The 22,055-nt window shown below is 50.5% G+C and overlaps 1 protein-coding gene across 2 annotated transcripts in view; it reads right to left on the bottom strand.

The window, feature by feature from the left end:
* Window positions 1-10,592, bottom strand: part of USP47 (ubiquitin specific peptidase 47) — a 37,530-nt gene extending 26,938 nt beyond the window's left edge. For both annotated transcript variants that reach the window (XM_069965067.1, XM_069965068.1), the window contains exon 1: window positions 10,446-10,592. In XM_069965067.1, coding sequence (XP_069821168.1) covers window positions 10,446-10,484 — 39 coding nt within the window. In that variant the 5' untranslated portion in view covers window positions 10,485-10,592. The remainder of the gene's footprint in view (window positions 1-10,445) is intronic.
* Window positions 10,593-22,055: the final 11,463 nt, after the last annotated feature.

Raw genomic sequence — 22,055 nt, 5'->3', positions numbered from 1 at the left:
AAGAGATCAAAGTTTTTCAAACTTGCAACTTGGTGTAAGAGCATTGCTTTGATGTAAGAGCTCCCTGTACTGGGTGGGAGGGGGAGTGGGGGAGGGGCATGGTCTGCATAGCGGGGTCTATAGCACTGTACTCTGACCCAGGAAGTCTCCCTCACCTTCCAATTCATAGCAGATCCACTTCAGGCTGGGGCTTGCATCAGAGGACAGGACTGTGAGGTAATCTCTCCATAGCTGTAACCCCTCTCTCCCCGGACAGAGAGTGCTGCTATACTGTGCCCATATCTGCCCTGCTCATTCCTTCATGCTCCCTGCAGTCTATGTCAGCCCTTTTGTTTACCAGCCTCTCCATTCCTGCTATAATGTGCCTGCACTCATACTCCGCTATACATACTGCTGCTATAATGTGCCTGCACTCACACTCAGCTATTCACACTGCAGTATAGAGAAGTTTGTCACTGTCCTCCTGCACAGCTCTGTGATTCTCACATCCTGATTGGTCCATGCTGAGCACACCTCCCTTCCCCATTGCTGCCTTGTAACCACACAGACCTCTGACAGCAGCCCTGCTTCTCTATTCTAGCCTGTTGTACTACGCTACTTCATTATGGGGATCTGCAGCTCCATCCTGTATCTACAAAATGCTGCTGTGTTATCAGGGTTATACAGTTACTATACATTATACACCACATGCTGCTATACTGTACAGTAACTTATATATCACATATCCAGCTGCTGTGTTATCAGGGTTATACAGTTACTATACATTATACACCACATGCTGATTGCTTTACTGTACAGTAACTTATATATCACATATCCAGCTGCTGTGTTATCAGGGTTATACAGTTACTATACATTATACACCACATGCTGATTGCTTTACTGTACAGTAACTTATATATCACATATCCAGCTGCTGTGTTATCAGGGTTATACAGTTACTATACATTATACACCACATGCTGATTGCTTTACTGTACAGTAACTTATATATCACATATCCAGCTGCTGTGTTATCAGGGTTATACAGTGACTATACATTATACACCACATGCTGCTATACTGTACAGTAACTTATATATCACATATCCAGCTGCTGTGTTATCAGGGTTATACAGTGACTATACATTATACACCACATGCTGCTATACTGTACAGTAACTTATATACCACATATCCAGCTGCTGCTGTGTTATCAGGGTTATACAGTTACTATACATTATACACCACATGCTGCTATACTTATATATCACATATCCAGCTGCTGCTGTGTTATCAGGGTTATACAGTTACTATACATTATATACCACATGCTGCTATACTGTACAGTAACTTATATATCACATATCCAGCTGCTGCTGTGTTATCAGGGTTATACAGTTACTATACATTATACACCACATGCTGCTATACTGTACAGTAACTTATATATCACATATCCAGCTGCTGTGTTATCAGGGTTATACAGTTACTATACATTATACACCACATGCTGCTATACTGTACAGTAACTTATATATCACATATCCAGCTGCGTTATCAGTGTTATACAGTTACTATACATTATATACCACATGCTGATCGCTATACTGTACAGTAACTTATGTATCACATATCCAGCTGCTGCTGTGTTATCAGGGTTATACAGTTACTATACATTATACACCACATGCTGCTATAATGTACAGTAACTTATATATCACATATCCAGCTGCTGTGTTATCAGGGTTATACAGTTACTATACATTATATACCACATGCTGCTATACTGTACAGTAACTTATATATCACGTATCCAGCTGCTGTGTTATCAGGGTTATACAGTTACTATACATTATATACCACATGCTGCTATACTGTACAGTAACTTATATATCACATATCCAGCTGCTGCTGTATTATCAGGGTTATACAGTTACTATACATTATACACCACATGCTGCTATACTGTACAGTAACTTATATATCACATATCCAGCTGCTGTGTTATCAGGGTTATACAGTTACTATACATTATACACCACATGCTGATTGCTATACTGTACAGTAACTTATATATCACATATCCAGCTGCTGCTGTATTATCAGGGTTATACAGTTACTATACATTATACACCACATGCTGCTATACTGTACAGTAACTTATATATCACATATCCAGCTGCTGTGTTATCAGGGTTATACAGTTACTATACATTATACACCACATGCTGCTATACTGTACAGTAACTTATATATCACATATCCAGCTGCTGCTGTATTATCAGGGTTATACAGTTACTATACATTATACACCACATGCTGATATACTGTACAGTAACTTATATATCACAGATTCTGCTGTTTCTAAATGTTTGTTTCATCTGTTCTACATGTTATTCAGAATAATAAATTATTATTTTTGGGGTGTGGAACCAATTGTCTGCAGATCAGTGATTTCTTATAGGAAAATTTGCTTTGGTTTAAGAGTGGATTTGGATTATAAACGTCGTCCAGGAACGAATTATACTCGTAATCCAAGGCACCACTATATTGTATATAGGACTCCATACACATTAATGTGTGGACCGGAGATAAGGAAAAACTTGCTGCAAAACATCTGACAACTCCAGCTCTCCAGGCATGATGGGAATTGTAGTTTTGCAGCAGCTGGAGGGTTGAAGCTCCCCCATTCCTGGTATAGGGGATAACACCTTTAAGCCATTCTGTATCATAGCCCTAAATACCCTTCGATACACCTAGAGGTCTGACCATCGGCTCTCTCAGGGTTACGAGACCATTTCACAAGACCAGAAGCCTCGGTCTATGAGGAAACCCCTACGGTAATAACCTGCAATAGCCGCACCTTTCCTGCCAGGGTTTCACTTTCAGCTCCCATCATAGATGTACCGTGCATCTCCCCGAGCACAGCAGCCGCCGCTGATCCGCCACGCTCTGCTGGGATGACTGACAGACAGAGAGATAGACTATATATCATCAATCATCCCCACAGAGCACACTGACAGGCAGAGAGTAGTCCCGGCCACTACCACCAGATGACTAGTTGCCTCCCCTCTCCCGGCCTTTTTCCCCTGCAGCTGTAAAGCTACTGCTGCAGTATTACAATTCAGTTCCATTCACTTCAATAGAACCGAGCTGCAAAACCCAAACTGAGGACAGGAGAGCTGATGTTTCTGGAAGAAAGAGCCCATGTTTCTCTAAGCTAGGACGGCCCCCTTTAAAGGGATACTCCGGTGAAAATTATTTTCCATCAAATGAACTGGTTTCAGAAAGTTACTTCTATTTAAAAATCTCCAGTCTTCCCACACTTATCAGCTGCTGTATGTCATGTCCTGCAGGAAGTGGTGTATTGTCTCCAGTCTGACACAGTGCTCTCCACTGTCACCTCTGTCTATGTCAGGAACTGTCCAGAGCTGCAGCAAATCTCTTGCTCTGGACAGTTCCTGACATGTACAGAGGTGGCAGCAGAGAGCACTGTGTCAGACTGGAGAGAATACAGCACTTCCTGCAGGACATACAGCAGCTGATAAGTACTGGAAGACTAGAGATTTTTTTTTTTTTTTTTAAAAAGTAGTAAATTACAGATATCTTTCTGACACCAGTTGATTTGAAAGAAAAATGCTTATGCCGGAGTCCTTCTTTAAGGAACGCTACAATAACAAACAATGTACTATTTGCTGCGGGAGTCAATCGGCATGGTGTGCATGGGAAAATGGTGACATCTTATTCCTCTCTTTGCTTCTATATTCTGCAAGAATGGAAAATCTGCAACCTCTCCATGCAATGTGAATTCCCCCTCATAGATGCATGTAAAGGGTCACTCTGTCCAGCATCCTCCTTACATCATGGATCTAGCTGCCCCCTGAGACACGTCCGGATGTTCCTCCTCGGTGGAGGTCTTGGCAGGCAAGTGGCGGAGCAGAAGGGGGGGGGGGTTCTCAGGTGTGACATGAGAACAGGAGTAATCCCCCCCCACCCCGGTGCAGGGCACTAAGACGTATTACCGCTCAGCTACACCGCACTTCAGGGCTTAAGAGGCATAATTACCTCAGCGTTATCCAGATTACAGCCGGCCAGAAGTGACAAAAGAAAGGCGGCTGCAGAACGGAGGATGCAATCCCTTAAAGGGGAACTCCGGCTAAAATCTCTCTCAGATCAACTGGTGTTAGAAAGTTATACAGATCTGTAGTTTACTTCTATTAAATAATCTCCAGTCTTTTAGTACTTATCAGCTCCTGTATGTCCTGCAGGAAATGGGACAGCTACCAGGCATCAAGAAACAAAAATGGAGGCCTGTTATACAGCACCCAGCTTTCCCAGGCTCCTGAGAGACATATCTGGTTAGACTACGATCCATCCCTCCCTGCACCAACTAGAAAGGAAGCAATGACCAGAGCTCTCACAGGGGAGGCCACCCAGCTTTCCCAGGCTTCTGATAGAATATGATCCATCTCTCCCTGCACCATGACTACGGAAGAAGCCACAAAAGCTCTAAAGGTCCCCATACACCTTCAATAACTACGGCTCACCTGTCTGTCATGTTTCCTGCCCCCCACCTGTTATTCAGCACGGCCACGCATTCCTGCCTTGTCTATGGGGAAAGGTGAGCGCTCGCTGTGGCTTATCTCTCCCAGAACAAAGGGGTCAGCCAATTATTTTCCAACACGGCCAACCCCTATCACCGGGGACATCATCTGTCGGTGGTTGTTCTAGATGGCCCCATACATCTTAGATTGACAGCTGAACCCACCACAATGTCACCCAGCTTTCCCAGGCTCCTGACAAATACACCTAGATAGGATATAGGATACATGCCTAATGCTGCACAACTAGGAAGAAAACAACCATCTCAGCTCTCATTGAGGGTATCACCCAGCTTTCCTAGGTTGCTGATGGACAAATATACCCAGACAGAATTCATACATCCCTCTCTGCACCATTAGAGGCGACCATAACAGGCCTCAGTGAAGGTATCACCCAGCTTTCCCAGGCTCCTGATGGACACATACCGATATGGTAAATCCCTCTTTACTGCATACTAGGATGGAAACAACCATCACAGCTCTCACGGGGGATGTCACCCAGCTTTCCCAAGGCTCCGATCACATAACCAGCGGTCAGGGCATGCTGGGCATTGTAGTGATGCAGATATCTGTCTGCACTTACATGGGGGGGGGTTATAGGGTCCTCAGCTTACGCCACACTACTACAAGAACAGCTGCGGGGTGAGATGAGGTGTCACACCCAAAGGGCGAGAAGTGGGTGACGGTTATTATGACAGCTGTCAAAACACACGGCGCTCGGGCAGGTGGTCGGAGAGGAGCCCAGCACTCTACCATCTGCCGACCCTCCAAAAACTGGACGCTCTCGGACAATACAAGCAGGAGATAAAAGGGGCCGAGCTGTGGACGGCCGCACATTACCGGCTATTTATAGAGCAGAATAAGGGGCTGGAAAGGAGAGCAGGGGTCCCAGGATCCAGCTTTGTGGAGGACTCCGAGCAGGTGACACTATGTGAGGATATAAATTTAGCCGGACACATCTCGGCCAAGTGTGGAACATTCTCGGCTAGACAGCTGCGGCTACCAGGAGAAGATCCGGAGGGGAGACGGAGGGACCCTCACTATAGCCGCCCGTATGGAAAGAACAAAGCACTATCCACCAATGATTGGCTCTCCAGCTGCTGCAAAACTACAACTCCCATGATGCCCTGACAGCCTTTGGCTGTCAGGGCATCATGGGAGTTGTAGTTTTGCAACAGCTGAAAAGCAAAACCTTGAGGGACACTAACCCAGATCTAAACGCCTCTCATTCTTACGTGAACTTTCTCAGTTGCTATCCGGTCGCCATGGGCAACAACGCCGATCAGTTTTGAATACTAAAAAATTGATACATTTGAAAACGTTTACATTCCCTCTTCTGCTGTGCGTTTCCAGTTGCCATGGGCAACAGCTCCGGCAGTTTGGAACTTTAAAGGGGTTATCCAGCGCTACAAAAACATGGCCACTTTCCCCCTACTGTTGTATCCAGTTTGGCTGGGGTTTTGAAACTCAATTCCATTGAAGTAAATGGAGCTTTATTGCAAACTGCACCTGAACTGGAGACAACAGTAGGGGGAAAGTGGCCATGTTTTTGTAGCGCTGGATAACCCCTTTAAAATTGATACATTTGAAAACTTAAAGGGGAACTATTGTTATGTATATGTTGCTATTGCACAGGAGACGCCAAGGAAGCATGTGGGCCCCTCCTAGGTCGGTCTCACTGAAGGAAGGTAAGAGACATAGCATCATACTCAGCGTCTCCTGTATAATGGGGACATATCAGCAGGGTAGATTCCCTTTTAGGGTGCGTTCACACCTACAGGATCCTGTTTGGTAATTGGCTCAGGCAATGGGGCCCATAAAGAAGTTGTTTGAAAAACATGGCCGCTTTCTTCCAGGAACAGCGCCTCTTGTCCTCGGTTTGGGTGCGGTATTACAGCTCAGTTCTACTGAAGTGAATGGAGCTTAAGTGCAATATCACACACAACCTGAGACAGGGGTGGCGCTGTTTTGAGAAGCTGTGATCATGTGACTATACCCTAACCTTGGCATCTGTCAGTCTGTAGGGTTTCACAACGGCCATGCTCCCTAATACGGCGCTGTCCTGGTCCTGCTGTGCACCCACATGACTGGCACTGATGGTGGGGCTAGTGGTCAGGACCAGCGATGCCCCCACCAGCCGCAGCACAGGGGACTGCCCTAAAGTGCACTACGAATGCCAAAGTCAGCCCGGCTGCCGCTTATGATTCATCCCTCCCCGCAATATTATCTGACACGTTTATTTACCGACACCGGAGAGAATATCCAGCTGCTCAAGAAACACACGCAAGGTCATGGAATTAAAGGGGAATCCTGTTACAACAACTTAGGAAATTCCCCTTTAAGACAGACGGCTGTAAACAAGGCCGACGAGGAAGAAGAGGAGGATGACGTCTCCTGTGTGTACAGGGAGCAGAGTGTAAACTTACAGCAAACACGGTGCGGCACCTCTCACCTGACTCTTAAAGGGACACTCCAGGCTAAAGTGAAAGCTAGTGAAAGGAGTGACAGGTAGAATCGAGGGGTCACGCTCCTGACTGGGACCTGCACCTGAAGCGTTCCTTTAAGGGACCTGAAACAAGTTCTACAGAAAAAGCAGGAAGTGGAGGACAGCCATGACTGGGCTTATAGGGGTGGTCACCCAGCTTTCTACACACCCCGACCAGCACAGTTTTACAAGTTGTCAGTCTGTGCTGTAGTTTTGGCCTTGTATTCATGAACCAGGAGGCTCAGGATGAACCACCAAATGAGGCATCTGACAGCCTGCCCCAACCTTATGTATCTCACATTCCGGAGCTTCTTACACTTGTGTCCAGTGCAGACAATGCTCTGTGAGAGCAGCAGCCCCGGTGTCACAATGTATCAGAGCAGCCAACATGGAGCAATCTGCTATACAGGGTACACAGAGAGACGGGGGTCCTGAGGATAGACCATGGATATTAGACAGACAAGGAATATCGGAGAGACGGGGGTCCCAGGGAGAGACCGTGGATATCGGAGAGACGGGGGTCCCGAGGAGAGACCGTGGATATCAGACAGACGGGGGTCCTGAGGATAGACCATGGATATTAGACAGACGAGGAATATCGGAGAGACGGGGGTCCCAGGGAGAGACCGTGGATATCGGAGAGAAGGGGGTCCCAGGGAGAGACCGTGGATATCGGAGAGACGGGGGTCCCAGGGAGAGACCGTGGATATCGGAGAGACGGGGGTCCCAGGGAGAAACCGTGGATATCGGAGAGACGGGGGTCCCAGGGAGAAACCGTGGATATCAGACAGACGGGGGTCCCGAGGAGAGACCGTGGATATCAGACAGACGGGGGTCCCGGTGAGAGACTGTGGATATCAGAGAGACGGGGTCCCGGTGAGAGACTGTGGATATCAGAGAGACGGGGTTCCAGAGGGGAGACGAATGGCACTGCCAATTGCACATAACAGCAAAACAGGGGGCACTGCCATATATACAGGGGGCACTGCCAGCTGCACAAAACAGCAACACAGGGGGCACTGCTAGCTACAAAGTGACGGGGGGGGGGGGGGGGGGGGTACTGCCAGCTACAAAGCAAAACAGGGGGCACAGCCAGTGATACAGGGGGAAGAACCAGCTACAAAGTGACACGGGGGCACCGCCAACTACTACACAGCGGGCTCTGCCAGCTACACAGGGGGCACCGCCAACTACTACACAGCGGGCTCTGCCAGCTACACGGGGGCACCGCCAGCTACTACACAGGGGGGCACCGCCAGCTACTACACAGGGGGGCACCGCCAGCTACTACACAGGGGGGCACCGCCAGCTTCTACACAGGGGGGCACCGCCAGCTTCTACACAGGGGGGCACCGCCAGCTACTACACAGGGGGGCACCGCCAGCTACTACACAGGGGGGCACCGCCAGCTACTACACAGGGGGGCACCGCCAGCTACTACACAGGGGGGCACCGCCAGCTACTACACAGGGGGGCACCGCCAGCTACTACACAGGGGGGCACCGCCAGCTACTACACAGGGGGCACCGCCAGCTACTACACAGGGGGGCACCGCCAGCTACTACACAGGGGGGCACCGCCAGCTACTACACAGGGGAGCACCGCCAGCTACTACATAGCGACAGCGAGGGGCACCGCCAGCAATACAGGGGGGCACTGCCAACTAGTAACTACATAGCAATATTGGGGGACACCACAGCCACAGCAGAGGTGCACCAGCCTCATACACCGGGCCCCGCAGCAGCCTCATACACCGGGCCCCGCAGCAGCCTCATACACCGGGCCCCCCAGCCTCATACACTAGCACTGGGCCCCGCAGCCTCATACACCGGGCCCCGCAGCCTCCTACACCGGGCCCCGCAGCCTCCTACACCGGGCCCCCCAGCCTCCTACACCGGGCCCCGCAGCCTCATACACTAGCGCCGGGCCCCGCAGACTCATACGCCGGGCCCCGCAGACTCATACGCCGGGCCCCGCAGACTCATACGCCGGGCCCCGCAGACTCATACGCCGGGCCCCGCAGACTCATACGCCGGGCCCCGCAGACTCATACGCCGGGCCCCGCAGACTCATACGCCGGGCCCCGCAGACTCATACGCCGGGCCCCGCAGACTCATACGCCGGGCCCCGCAGACTCATACGCCGGGCCCCGCAGACTCATACGCCGGGCCCCGCAGACTCATACGCCGGGCCCCGCAGACTCATACGCCGGGCCCCGCAGACTCATACGCCGGGCCCCGCAGACTCATACGCCGGGCCCCGCAGACTCATACGCCGGGCCCCGCAGACTCATACGCCGGGCCCCGCAGACTCATACGCCGGGCCCCGCAGACTCATACGCCGGGCCCCGCAGACTCATACGCCGGGCCCCGCAGACTCATACGCCGGGCCCCGCAGACTCATACGCCGGGCCCCGCAGACTCATACGCCGGGCCCCGCAGACTCATACGCCGGGCCCCGCAGACTCATACGCCGGGCCCCGCAGACTCATACGCCGGGCCCCGCAGACTCATACGCCGGGCCCCGCAGACTCATACGCCGGGCCCCGCAGACTCATACGCCGGGCCCCGCAGACTCATACGCCGGGCCCCGCAGACTCATACGCCGGGCCCCCCAGCCTCCTACGCCGGGCCCCGCAGCCTCCTACGCCGGGCCCCGCAGCCTCCTACGCCGGGCCCCGCAGCCTCCTACGCCGGGCCCCGCAGCCTCCTACGCCGGGCCCCGCAGCCTCATACGCCGGGCCCCGCAGCCTCATACGCCGGGCCCCGCAGCCTCATACGCCGGGCCCCCCAGCCTCATACGCCGGGCCCCCCAGCCTCATACGCCGGGCCCCCCAGCCTCATACGCCGGGCCCCGCAGCCTCATACGCCGGGCCCCGCAGCCTCATACGCCGGGCCCCGCAGCCTCATACGCCGGGCCCCGCAGCCTCATACGCCGGGCCCCGCAGCCTCATACGCCGGGCCCCGCAGCCTCATACGCCGGGCCCCGCAGCCTCCTACGCCGGGCCCCGCAGCCTCCTACGCCGGGCCCCGCAGCCTCCTACGCCGGGCCCCGCAGCCTCATACGCCGGGCCCCGCAGCCTCATACGCCGGGCCCCGCAGCCTCATACGCCGGGCCCCGCAGCCTCATACTCCGGGCCCCGCAGCCTCATACACCGGGCCCCCCAGCCTCATACACCGGGCCCCGCAGCCTCATACACCGGGCCCCGCAGCCTCATACACTAGCACTGGGCCCGGACCCCGGGGGTGACTGATGCTGACTGACCCCGCTGGCCCGGGCTGTGGTGCTGGCAGCCTCCCCGCCGCTCAGGGCCCCGGCGCCCTGCACAGCTGAGAGGCCCGGAAGCAGCTGGGCCCGCCCCGGAAGCGCCGCCTCACCTCTTTGGGTACGAGGGGACCGTCCTCTCCGGGCACCATCTCCGTGCTGGTCGCGGCCGGGGTGAGACGCTTCAGGCGGGGATCATGGTGAGAAGCCACAGCGCGGATTTCACTGCCAGGAGCAGACGCAATCAATGGAGAAATGGCCGCCGGAAGTCTCGCGAGAAAACGCACGACGTCACTTCCGTTCCGAGTCCAAGGAGCGACCGTCACTATGACAACTCACAGCTGAAGTGTGGCCGCCATCTTGCTGCTCTCATTAGTTGCTTATGAGAGGAAACATCTAGCTATACTGCTTACTAGTTACTGTACTTACGTCTAGAGCTGGCAGCCAATCAGATTGCAACTTATAGGTCACCTGACTGGCTGCTATTCCCACCATTCATTGTGTTATGTGCAGTTACTAATCATAAAAATGGCGACAAAGTAATCCAAAAACCCAGGATACGTGTATAAAATGTTATGTATTATGTATCAGCTGGTATAGATCATGGGAATTCATACAACTGATCCAGTCACCTACAAGAATGACCCTACCAGCAGAATAGTGAGTGCAGCTCTGGAGTATAATACAGGATGTAACTCAGGATCAGTAATGTAATGTATGTACACAGTGACCCCACCAGCAGAATAGTGATTGCAGCTCTGGAGTATAATACAGGATGTAACTCAGGATCAGTAATGTAATGTATGTACACAGTGACCCCACCAGCAGAATAGTGATTGCAGCTCTGGAGTATAATACAGGATGTAACTCAGGATCAGTAATGTAATGTATGTACACAGTGACCCCACCAGCAGAATAGTGAGTGCAGCTCTGGGGTATAATACAGCATGTAACTCAGGATCAGTAATGTAATGTATGTACACAGTGACCCCACCAGCAGAATAGTGAGTGCAGCTCTGGGGTATAATACAGGATGTAACTCAGGATCAGTAATGTAATGTATGTACACAGTGACCCCACCAGCAGAATAGTGAGCGCAGCTCTGGGGTATAATACAGGATCAGTAATGTAATGTATGTACACAGTGACCCCACCAGCAGTATAGTGAGTGCAGCTCTGGGGAATAATACAGGATGTAACTCAGGATCAGTAATGTAATGTATGTACACAGTGACCCCACCAGCAGAATAGTGAGTGCAGCTCTGGAGTATAATACAGGATGTAACTCAGGATCAGTAATGTAATTTATGTACACAGTGTAGCTGGGATACATCTGGGGGTACACCTGTAGCTGGGATACACCTGTAGCTGGGATACATCTGGGGGTATAGTGCTGGGATACATCTGGGGGTACACCTGTAGCTGGGATACACCTGTAGCTGGGATACATCTGGGGGTACACCTGTAGCTGGGATACACCTGTAGCTGGGATACATCTGGGGGTATAGTGCTGGGATACATCTGGGGGTACACCTGTAGCTGGGATACACCTGTAGCTGGGATACATCTGGGGGTATAGTGCTGGAATACATCTGGGGGTACACCTGTAGCTGGGAAACATCTGGGGGTACACCTGTAGCTGGGATACATCTGGGGGTACACCTGTAGCTGGGATACATCTGGGGGTACACCTGTAGCTGGGATACATCTGGGGGTATAGTGCTGGGATACATCTGGGGGTATAGTGCTGGGGGGGGTATAGTGCTGGGGGGGGTATAGTGCTGGGGGGGGGGGGGTATAGTGCTGGGGGGGGTATAGTGCTGGGGGGGGGGTATAGTGCTGGGGGGGGATAGTGCTGGGGGGGGATAGTGCTGGGGGGGTATAGTGCTGGGGGGGGTATAGTGCTGGGGGGGGTATAGTGCTGGGGGGGGTATAGTGCTGGGGGGGGGGGTATAGTGCTGGGGGGGGGGTATAGTGCTGGGGGGGTATAGTGCTGGGGGGGGTATAGTGCTGGGATACATCTGGGGGTAAAGTGCTGGGGGGGGGGAGGGGGGTATAGTGCTGGGGGGGGTATAGTGCTGGGGGGGTATAGTGCTGGGGGGGGGTATAGTGCTGGGGGGGGTATAGTGCTGGGGGGGGTATAGTGCTGGGGGGGGTATAGTGCTGGGGGGGGGGGGGTATAGTGCTGGGGGGGGGTATAGTGCTGGGGGGAGTATAGTGCTGGGGGGGGGTATAGTGCTGGGGGGGGTATAGTGCTGGGGGGGTATAGTGCTGGGGGAGGGTATAGTGCTGGGGGAGGGGGTATAGTGCTGGGGGGGTATAGTGCTGGGGGGGTATAGTGCTGGGGGGGTATAGTGCTGGGGGAGGGTATAGTGCTGGGGGAGGGGGTATAGTGCTGGGGGGGTATAGTGCTGGGGGGGTATAGTGCTGGGGGGGGGGTATAGTGCTGGGGGAGGGGGTATAGTGCTGGGGGGGTATAGTGCTGGGGGGGTATAGTGCTGGGGGGGGGTATAGTGCTGGGGGGGGGGTATAGTGCTGGGGGAGGGGTATAGTGCTGGGGGGGAGGGGGGTATAGTGCTGGGGGGGGGGTATAGTGCTGGGGGGGGGTATAGTGCTGGGGGGGTATAGTGCTGGGGGAGGGGGGTATAGTGCTGGGGGGGGGGATTAGGGCTGGGGGGGGTATAGTGCTGGGGGAGGGGGTATAGTGCTGTAGCTGCTGCAGGAGACACATTGTAGCCGCCTGTAATAATAATAATATAATCTCCAGGAGGCGGCGGTGACCCCGGGGTGACCTGTGCGGCCTCTGTACGGCGCTGTGTGTAGCTGTGTCCCCCGGCGGGTGTATTGTTGGGGTCCCCGGGTGTATTGTTGGGGTCCCCGGGTGTATTGTTGGGGTCCCCCCTCTCCTCCCGCTATTTGCTCTTGTTGCCCCGTCACGTGACGTCAGCGGCTGCAGGGACCGCGGGGGATCCGACTGCGCGCCATCCGCTCCAGGTGAGGTGTGGGGGGCAGCACGGGGCAATGTGGGGGGCAGCACGGGGCAATGTGGGGGGCAGCACGGGGCAATGTGGGGGGCAGCACGGGGCAATGTGTGGGGGGGGGGGTAACATATAGTGTTAGTTTGGGGTCAGGACACGAGGTGTAATGTGGGGGTGCATTCATGTATGCTGCTCTGTATACAGAGATAATGTGCGGCAGTGTATATAGAAGTGCAGTATACATAGAGATAATGGGGGGTGCAGTATACAGAGAGATAATGGGGGGTGCAGTATACAGAGAGATAATGGAGGGTGCAGTATACAGAGATATAATGGGGGGTGCAGTATACATAGAGATAATGGGGGGTGCAGTATACATAGAGATAATGGGGGGTGCAGTATACAGAGAGATAATGGGGGGTGCAGTATACATAGAGATAATGGCGGGGTGCAGTATACAGAGATAATGGGGGGTGCAGTATACAGAGATAATGGAGGGTGCAGTATACAGAGATATAATGGGGGGTGCAGTATACATAGAGATAATGGGGGGTGCAGTATACAGAGAGATAATGGGGGGTGCAGTATACAGAGATAATGGGGGTGCAGTATACAGAGATAATGGAGGGTGCAGTATACAGAGATATAATGGGGGGTGCAGTATACATAGAGATAATGGGGGGTGCAGTATACAGAGAGATAATGGGGGGTGCAGTATACAGAGAGATAATGGGGGGTGCAGTATACAGAGATAATGGGGGGTGCAGTATACAGAGAGATAATGGGGGGTGCAGTATACAGAGATATAATGGGGGGTGCAGTATACATAGAGATAATGGGGGGTGCAGTATACAGAGAGATAATGGGGGGTGCAGTATACAGAGATATAATGGGGGGTGCAGTATACATAGAGATAATGGGGGGTGCAGTATACAGAGAGATAATGGGGGGTGCAGTATACAGAGAGATAATGGGGGGTGCAGTATACAGAGAGATAATGGAGGGTGCAGTATACAGAGATAATGGGGGGTGCAGTATACAGAGAGATAATGGGGGGTGCAGTATACAGAGATATAATGGGGGGTGCAGTATACATAGAGATAATGGGGGGTGCAGTATACAGAGAGATAATGGGGGGTGCAGTATACAGAGAGATAATGGGGGGTGCAGTATACATAGAGATAATGGGGGTGCAGTATACAGAGAGATAATGGGGGGTGCAGTATACAGAGAGATAATGGGGGGTGCAGTATACATAGAGATAATGGGGGGTGCAGTATACATAGAGATAATGGGGGGTGCAGTATACAGAGAGATAATGGGGGGTGCAGTATACAGAGAGATAATGGGGGGTGCAGTATACAGAGAGATAATGGGGGGTGCAGTATACATAGAGATAATGGGGGGTGCAGTATACATAGAGATAATGGCGGGGTGCAGTATACAGAGATAATGGGGGTGCAGTATACAGAGATAATGGGGGTGCAGTATACAGAGAGATAATGGGGGGTGCAGTATACATAGAGATAATGGGGGGTGCAGTATACAGAGAGATAATGGGGGGTGCAGTATACAGAGAGATAATGGGGGGTGCAGTATACATAGAGATAATGGGGGGGCAGTATACAGAGAGATAATGGGGGGTGCAGTATACAGAGATAATGGGGGTGCAGTATACATAGAGATAATGGGGGTGCAGTATACAGAGAGATAATGGGGGGTGCAGTATACAGAGAGATAATGGGGGTGCAGTATACATAAAGATAATGGGGGGTGCAGTATACATAGAGATAATGGCGGGGTGCAGTATACAGAGATAATGGGGGTGCAGTATACAGAGATAATGGGGGTGCAGTATACAGAGATAATGGGGGTGCAGTATACAGAGAGATAATGGGGGGTGAAGTATACATAGAGATAATGGGGGGTGCAGTATACAGAGAGATAATGGGGGGTGCAGTATACAGAGAGATAATGGGGGGTGCAGTATACAGAGAGATAATGGGGGGTGCAGTATACATAGAGATAATGGGGGGTGCAGTATACATAGAGATAATGGGGGTGCAGTATACAGAGATAATGGGGGTGCAGTATACAGAGATAATGGGGGTGCAGTATACAGAGATAATGGGGGTGCAGTATACAGAGAGATAATGGGGGGTGCAGTATACATAGAGATAATGGGGGGTGCAGTATACAGAGAGATAATGGGGGGTGCAGTATACAGAGAGATAATGGGGGGTGCAGTATACAGAGATAATGGGGGTGCAGTATACAGAGAGATAATGGGGGGTGCAGTATACATAGAGATAATGGGGGGTGCAGTATACAGAGAGATAATGGGGGGTGCAGTATACAGAGAGATAATGGGGGGTGCAGTATACAGAGATAATGGGGGTGCAGTATACAGAGATAATGGGGGTGCAGTATACAGAGAGATAATGGGGGGTGCAGTATACAGAGAGATAATGGGGGGTGCAGTATACATAGAGATAATGGGGGGGCAGTATACAGAGAGATAATGGGGGGGTGCAGTATACAGAGATAATGGGGGTGCAGTATACAGAGAGATAATGGGGGGGTGCAGTATACAGAGATAATGGGGGGGCAGTATACAGAGAGATAATGGGGGGTGCAGTATACAGAGATAATGGGGGTGCAGTATACAGAGAGATAATGGGGGTGCATTATATATAGAGATAATGGGGGGTGCAGTATACATAGAGATAATGGGGGGTGCAGTATACATAGAGATAATGGGGGGTGCAGTATACAGAGAGATAATGGGGGGGTGCAGTATACTGAGAGATAATGGGGGTGCAGTATACAGAGATATAATGGGGGGTGCAGTATACAGAGAGATAATGGGGGGTGTAGTATACAGAGAGATAATGGGGGGTGCAGTATACATAGAGATAATGGGGGGTGCAGTATACAGAGAGATAATGGGGGGGTGCAGTATACAGAGATAATGGGGGGGTGTAGTATACAGAGAGATAATGGGGGGTGCAGTATACAGAGATAATGGGGGGTGTAGTATACAGAGAGATAATGGGGGGGTGCAGTATACAGAGAGATAATGGGGGGTGTAGTATACAGAGAGATAATGGGGGGTGCAGTATACAGAGAGATAATGGGGGTGCAGTATACAGAGAGATAATGGGGGGTGCAGTATACATAGAGATAATGGGGGGGCAGTATACAGAGAGATAATGGGGGGTGCAGTATACATAGAGATAATGGGGGGGCAGTATACAGAGAGATAATGGGGGGTGCAGTATACAGAGAGATAATGGGGGGTGCCGTATACAGAGAGATAATGGGGGGTGCAGTATACAGAGAGATAATGGGGGGTGTCGTATACAGAGAGATAATGGGGGGTGCAGTATACAGAGAGATAATGGGGGGGTGCAGTATACAGAGAGATAATGGGGGTGCAGTATACATAGAGATAATGGGGGGTGCAGTATACAGAGAGATAATGGGGGGTGCACTATACAGAGACAATGGGGGTGCAGTATACAGAGAAATAATGGGGGGTGGTAGTATACAGAGAGATAATGGGGTGCAGTATACATAGAGATAATGGGGGGGCAGTATACAGAGAGATAATGGGAGGTGCAGTATACAGAGAGATAATGGGGGTGCAGTATACATAGAGATAATGGGGGGTGCAGTATACAGAGAGATAATGGGGGTGTAGTATACAGAGAGATATTGGGGGGGCAGTATACAGAGAGATAATGGGGGTGCAGTATACAGAGAGATAATGGGGGGTGCAGTATACAGAGAGATAATGGGGGGTGCAGTATACAGAGATAATGGGGTTGCAGTATACAGAGAGATAATGGGGGGTGCAGTATACAGAGAGATAATGGGGGTGTAGTATACAGAGAGATATTGGGGGGGCAGTATACAGAGAGATAATGGGGGTGCAGTATACAGAGATAATGGGGGTGCAGTATACAGAGAGATAATGGGGGGTGCAGTATACAGAGAGATATATATTTAGGTAGTCCGGGGTGCAGTGCACTGTCTATGGTGTATTAGTATAGGGTAGAGTCTATAGTATATATAATGGGTGTAATTTTTGTGTGTGTGTTGGGTTATATTGCAGTATAGTGTGGGGTGCAGTATATAGTGCAGTGCATGTGAGGGTGCAGGATGTATAGAGGTTTAGCGTACAGTGGTTAAATATAAACTAGTAGTAGAGTCTGCAGTGTAATGTGTGGGTGCAGTATATAGCGGGATTATCTGAGGTTACAGTATAAGACTATGTTCACACTACATAAAAGTACGGCCGTTGTTGCCATCAGCAGCAACAGTCGTACTTTATACTGAGTGGAACTATGCCTCTGCTTCAATGGGATCCCGGCCAGAGCGTATACACATTGTATACGCTCCAGCCGGGATCCCCTGCGGCGCCGCAAAAATTGACATGTCAGTTTTCTGCGGCCGCAATTCAATAAATTGCGGCCGTAGGAAACCCTGTCAGTTCACACAGTGAAGTGAGCAGCTCCGGGCGTTCGCTTCACTGTGTGCTACGGGAGGTTCTGATGCGGGCGCGCCTTGATGTGCCCGCCTCAGAGCCCTGCAGCCAAAAGATCATCCGGCCGGGATGATCCGTGCAGAGACCGTCCGTTCCGCGACCTGGCCGGTCTCTATACGTTGTGTTAACATAGCCTAATGGTGTGAGTGCAGTATATAGCGGGATTAACTGAGGTTGCAGTATACAGTATTAGGCTATGTTCACACTTGGTCACGGAACGGCCGGTCTCTGCTAAGATCATCCCGGCTGGTACTTAAGTACCGGCCGGATGATCTTTCTGGCCGTAATGTTCTGATGCGGGTGCATGAGCGTGCCTGCATCAGAACTCCCCATAGGACACAATGAAGCAAGACGCCGGAGCCGCTCGCTTCATTGTGTGAACTAACAGGGTTTCCTACGGCCGCAATTCACTGAATTGCAGCCACAGAAAACTGACATGTGTTTACGCTCTGGCCGGGATCCCATAGAGGAATAGGCAATGTTCCACGCTGCATAAAGTACGGCCGTTGGCAACAACGGCCGTACTTTTATGTAATGGGAACATAGCCTAATAGTGTGGGTGCAGTATATAGCGGGATTATCTAAAGGTTGCAGTGTACAGTATTAGGCTATGTTCACACTAGGTAAAACTACGGCCGTAGTTCTCGACGCAGAGCGGCCGTAGTTTTGAGGAGTTGAACATAGCCTTATTTGCAATGGGATCCCGGCCGGAGCGTACACAAATCATATACCAATATATATATATATATATATATAATTCAGTGAATTCCAGCCGCAGAAAGACCTGTCAGTTCACACAGTGAAGCAAGCGGCTCTGGTCGCTTGCTTCACTGTGGGCTATGGGAAGCTCTGATGCGGGGGCGCGCTGATGCGCCCGCATGAGAGCTCCGCGGCCAGAAAGATCACCCGTACTTAAGTACCAGCCAGGATGATCCGGGCTGAGACCGGCCGTTCCGTGACAGTCCACTCTGTACGGGGTGGGACACTGCCTATTCTTTTATGGGATCCCATGCGGCGCCGCAAAGAACTGACAGTTTTCTGCGGCTGCAATTCATTGAAACCCAGTCAGTTCACACAATGAAGCGAGCGGCTTCTTCCTCCTCAGCACTCCATCGGTGTCCACCATTTTAGTGCACCGCTCATGCTCTTTCTGCCCTTGTTATGTTATTTATGCTTTTTTCTATTTTTTTTTTCTATTTTCAGAGATAAAACTTTAAATTGATTGACATCAGTTTCAGAGTTAGAAGCTCAGTATGAGTCAGGCGTCGTTACAGGAGAACAAGGTATTTGGCTCCTCCTCTTCCTCACAATTCGTCGCTCTTCATCTTTGCATTGTGGCGTCTGTTTGTATCTGCCACCGGGTACAGCACGGACATCACTGACTGACACTGGGACATCTTGGTTTCCACCGAGGTGACTATGAAACTAGAAAGGAATGCAATGTAGATTTCTTGTTAAAGGGGTACTCTGGAGGAAAGTAACTGCTTTTACAATAACTGGTGTCAGAAAGCTATGCAGATTTGTAAATTAATTTCCAGTACTTATCAGCTGCTGTATGTCCTGCAGGAAGTGGTGTATTCTCTCCAGTCTGACATAGTGCTCTCTGTTGCCACCTCTTTCCATGTCAGGAACTGTCCAGAGCAGGAAAGGTTTTCTATGGGGATTTGCTGCTGCTCTTGACAGTTCCTGACATGGACAGAGGTGGCAGCAGAGAGCACTGTGTCAGACTGGAAAGAATACAGTTCCCGAGAGCTCGGAGCCTTTACAGTATTTGGGCAGGAAGGTCCAATTGGTTGATTTTCCATTGTGTTGGCTGAAGCTTTCCCTTAAATTGAATTGATTCACAACTAATATATATATATATATATATATATATATATGTTCCCCTCCTGTCCTCAGGTTGTGCATGCTGTTACAGCTCAGCTCCACTCATTTCATTAGAAATGAATTGCCATACCCCATGCAACCTAGAGACAGGTGTGGTGCTGTTTGTGGAAGAAAGCAGCTGATTTTTTTTCTAATCATGGAAATTCCCTTTAAGTTAACTGCCCCCTCCCACCCAAAAAAATTATAAAAAAAAAAGTACACCCACAAAGATTCATTGAAAACAAGATGATGAGCCGCCATATGTATGCTGCTTCCAAGAACATTCATGTATTTGATTGTATGTATTCCTCTGTTTAGTTCCTGGAATAGTATAGGGTACAGTCTATAGTATATATAATGGCTGCAATATGTGTAGACAGAGCCGTATGTGTGTAGTGTATATATGTGTGTAGTTTGGGGTGCAGTATATAGTGCAGTGCATGTGAGGGTGCAGGATGTATAGAAGTATAGGTTGATGCATTATGGGATTGATATCAGATTTTAAGAGGAGGAAGGGTAAGAATGAAATCTTAAAGGGGTATTCTGCTCAAACATTTTGATATGTTGCTGCCCATGGTGAGACTAACAATTCCTTCCTTTCTTGTTATTATCTATTCAGTCTCCTTCCCCTAGTTCTCAGCTGCTGCTTTCTGCTGAAGACAAAAATTATCTGTGTGTGAGCGTTTCTCTCTGTCTCCCCCTCCTCCCTCTCCCTTTTGAGACAGCTGATGTAAACAAGTCTCTGGCAGGCTGTATCTGCAACATTTTAGTTTCTTTGTAATGCTGGGAGGATTATTAATCACTGTGAGTTTATTAGCAACTTGACCTCAGAATAACCCTCCCAGCATTACAAAGAAGCTACAATGTTGTAGATAAAGCCTGCCAGGAACTTGTTTACATCAGCCGTCTCAGAAGGGAGGAGGAGACGGAGAGAAAAGCTTACACACAGATTTCTCTGTCTTCAGCAGACAGTATCAGCTGAGAACTGGGGGAAGGAGACTGAATAGAAAATAACAAGTAAGGAAGGAATTGTTAGTTTCACCATTGGCAGCAACATATCAAAAGTTATGTCTGAGCGGAATACCCCTCTAATTTCAAGATGTTGGCTGATAGGTCACATGATGCAGATACAACAATGAAATGTATGGATGGAGCAGAGCTGGGATGAAAAAGATAGCACTGCAGGAATAGTGATCGTGCATTATATAGGAAAGGAATCTGGGGGTGCTTCATATATATATATATATATATATATATATACACACACACACACAAAGCCCTGGATCTTTACCTTATACCTCACCAGCTGTGACATTGTAGCTTTATGCAGTTTGTAATTTTATTTTATTTTACTTTTTTAATGATTAAAGCTGAATGAGATCTTACTGGAGGAGGACATGCAGCTCATACAACTTCTGGAGAAGGCAGAGAAAAGTAATGCAAAGAAAAACAAACTGAAGAAGAAGGAACCTAAGTCGGGAGACTCACCAGAAGCTGACATCAAAAACCTACCTCCATGTCGTGAAGAAGAACGAGACTCCAGCGCATTCAGCGAGTCCTCCCTCAGAACGAGCTCCTCAAGGAAGAAGAAGATGGCTGCCGGCGATGAGAACTGCCCGCCTCAGGAGGGGAAGGAGGGCGGCCATACTCATCACATACCTGACCCCATGGAGTCTCCCGTGAAGGAGAAGAGTAAGAAAAAGAAGAAGAGCCAGGGGAAGTCATTGGAGAGTTCTCCATCAAAGATTGCGGTAGATGCGCTCCGTAGATCAGCCGCAGAGACGAAGAGTAACAGAGTAGATACCCCCACAGACCCGAAACGTAAGATGACGTCCAGAAGTGATGGCGGGACCAGAAAACATCCACTTTCCCTCCGTCAGAGCAGCGTTATCCCTTACTCCAGTACTCCACACTCTTCTCCAAAAAGGGCCACCAAGCTCAATGGCAAAGGCGAAGATGAGAACGGCCCCTCCGACCAGAGTCAGGACCTCTTCCTTACTCAGCAGAAGTTTGTCTCGTCCCATTGTAGCAGCGAAGACTCCCCACCCCTCGGCCAGGAGCAAGGCGATGGCCTACGGGAGTGGCCGAGGAGCCGACCACCCCACTATGGGATGCAGCTGCTTTCTCAGCTCTCTTGTCTTAGACACAACAGTGCTGAGCGTTCCAGCAGCGGAAGCAGCCGGCATGTAGCCTTAAAGGAGAACGCAACCCAGACTGAGGAGGCCTTCACGTACCTGGCCTTGATGAGCCTCATTAAGAAGGTCAAAGTGCTGGAACCGTGCTCGGAGAAAGCTCTAGATCTCTCGCTACCGTCTCGGATCAGAGCCGAA

Source organism: Dendropsophus ebraccatus, chromosome 4 (assembly GCF_027789765.1).
Source record: "Dendropsophus ebraccatus isolate aDenEbr1 chromosome 4, aDenEbr1.pat, whole genome shotgun sequence".
NCBI classification, from domain to species: Eukaryota; Metazoa; Chordata; class Amphibia; order Anura; family Hylidae; genus Dendropsophus; species Dendropsophus ebraccatus.
Note: the sequence above shows the minus strand (reverse complement) of the source record. Positions and strands in the feature narration are given on the sequence as shown.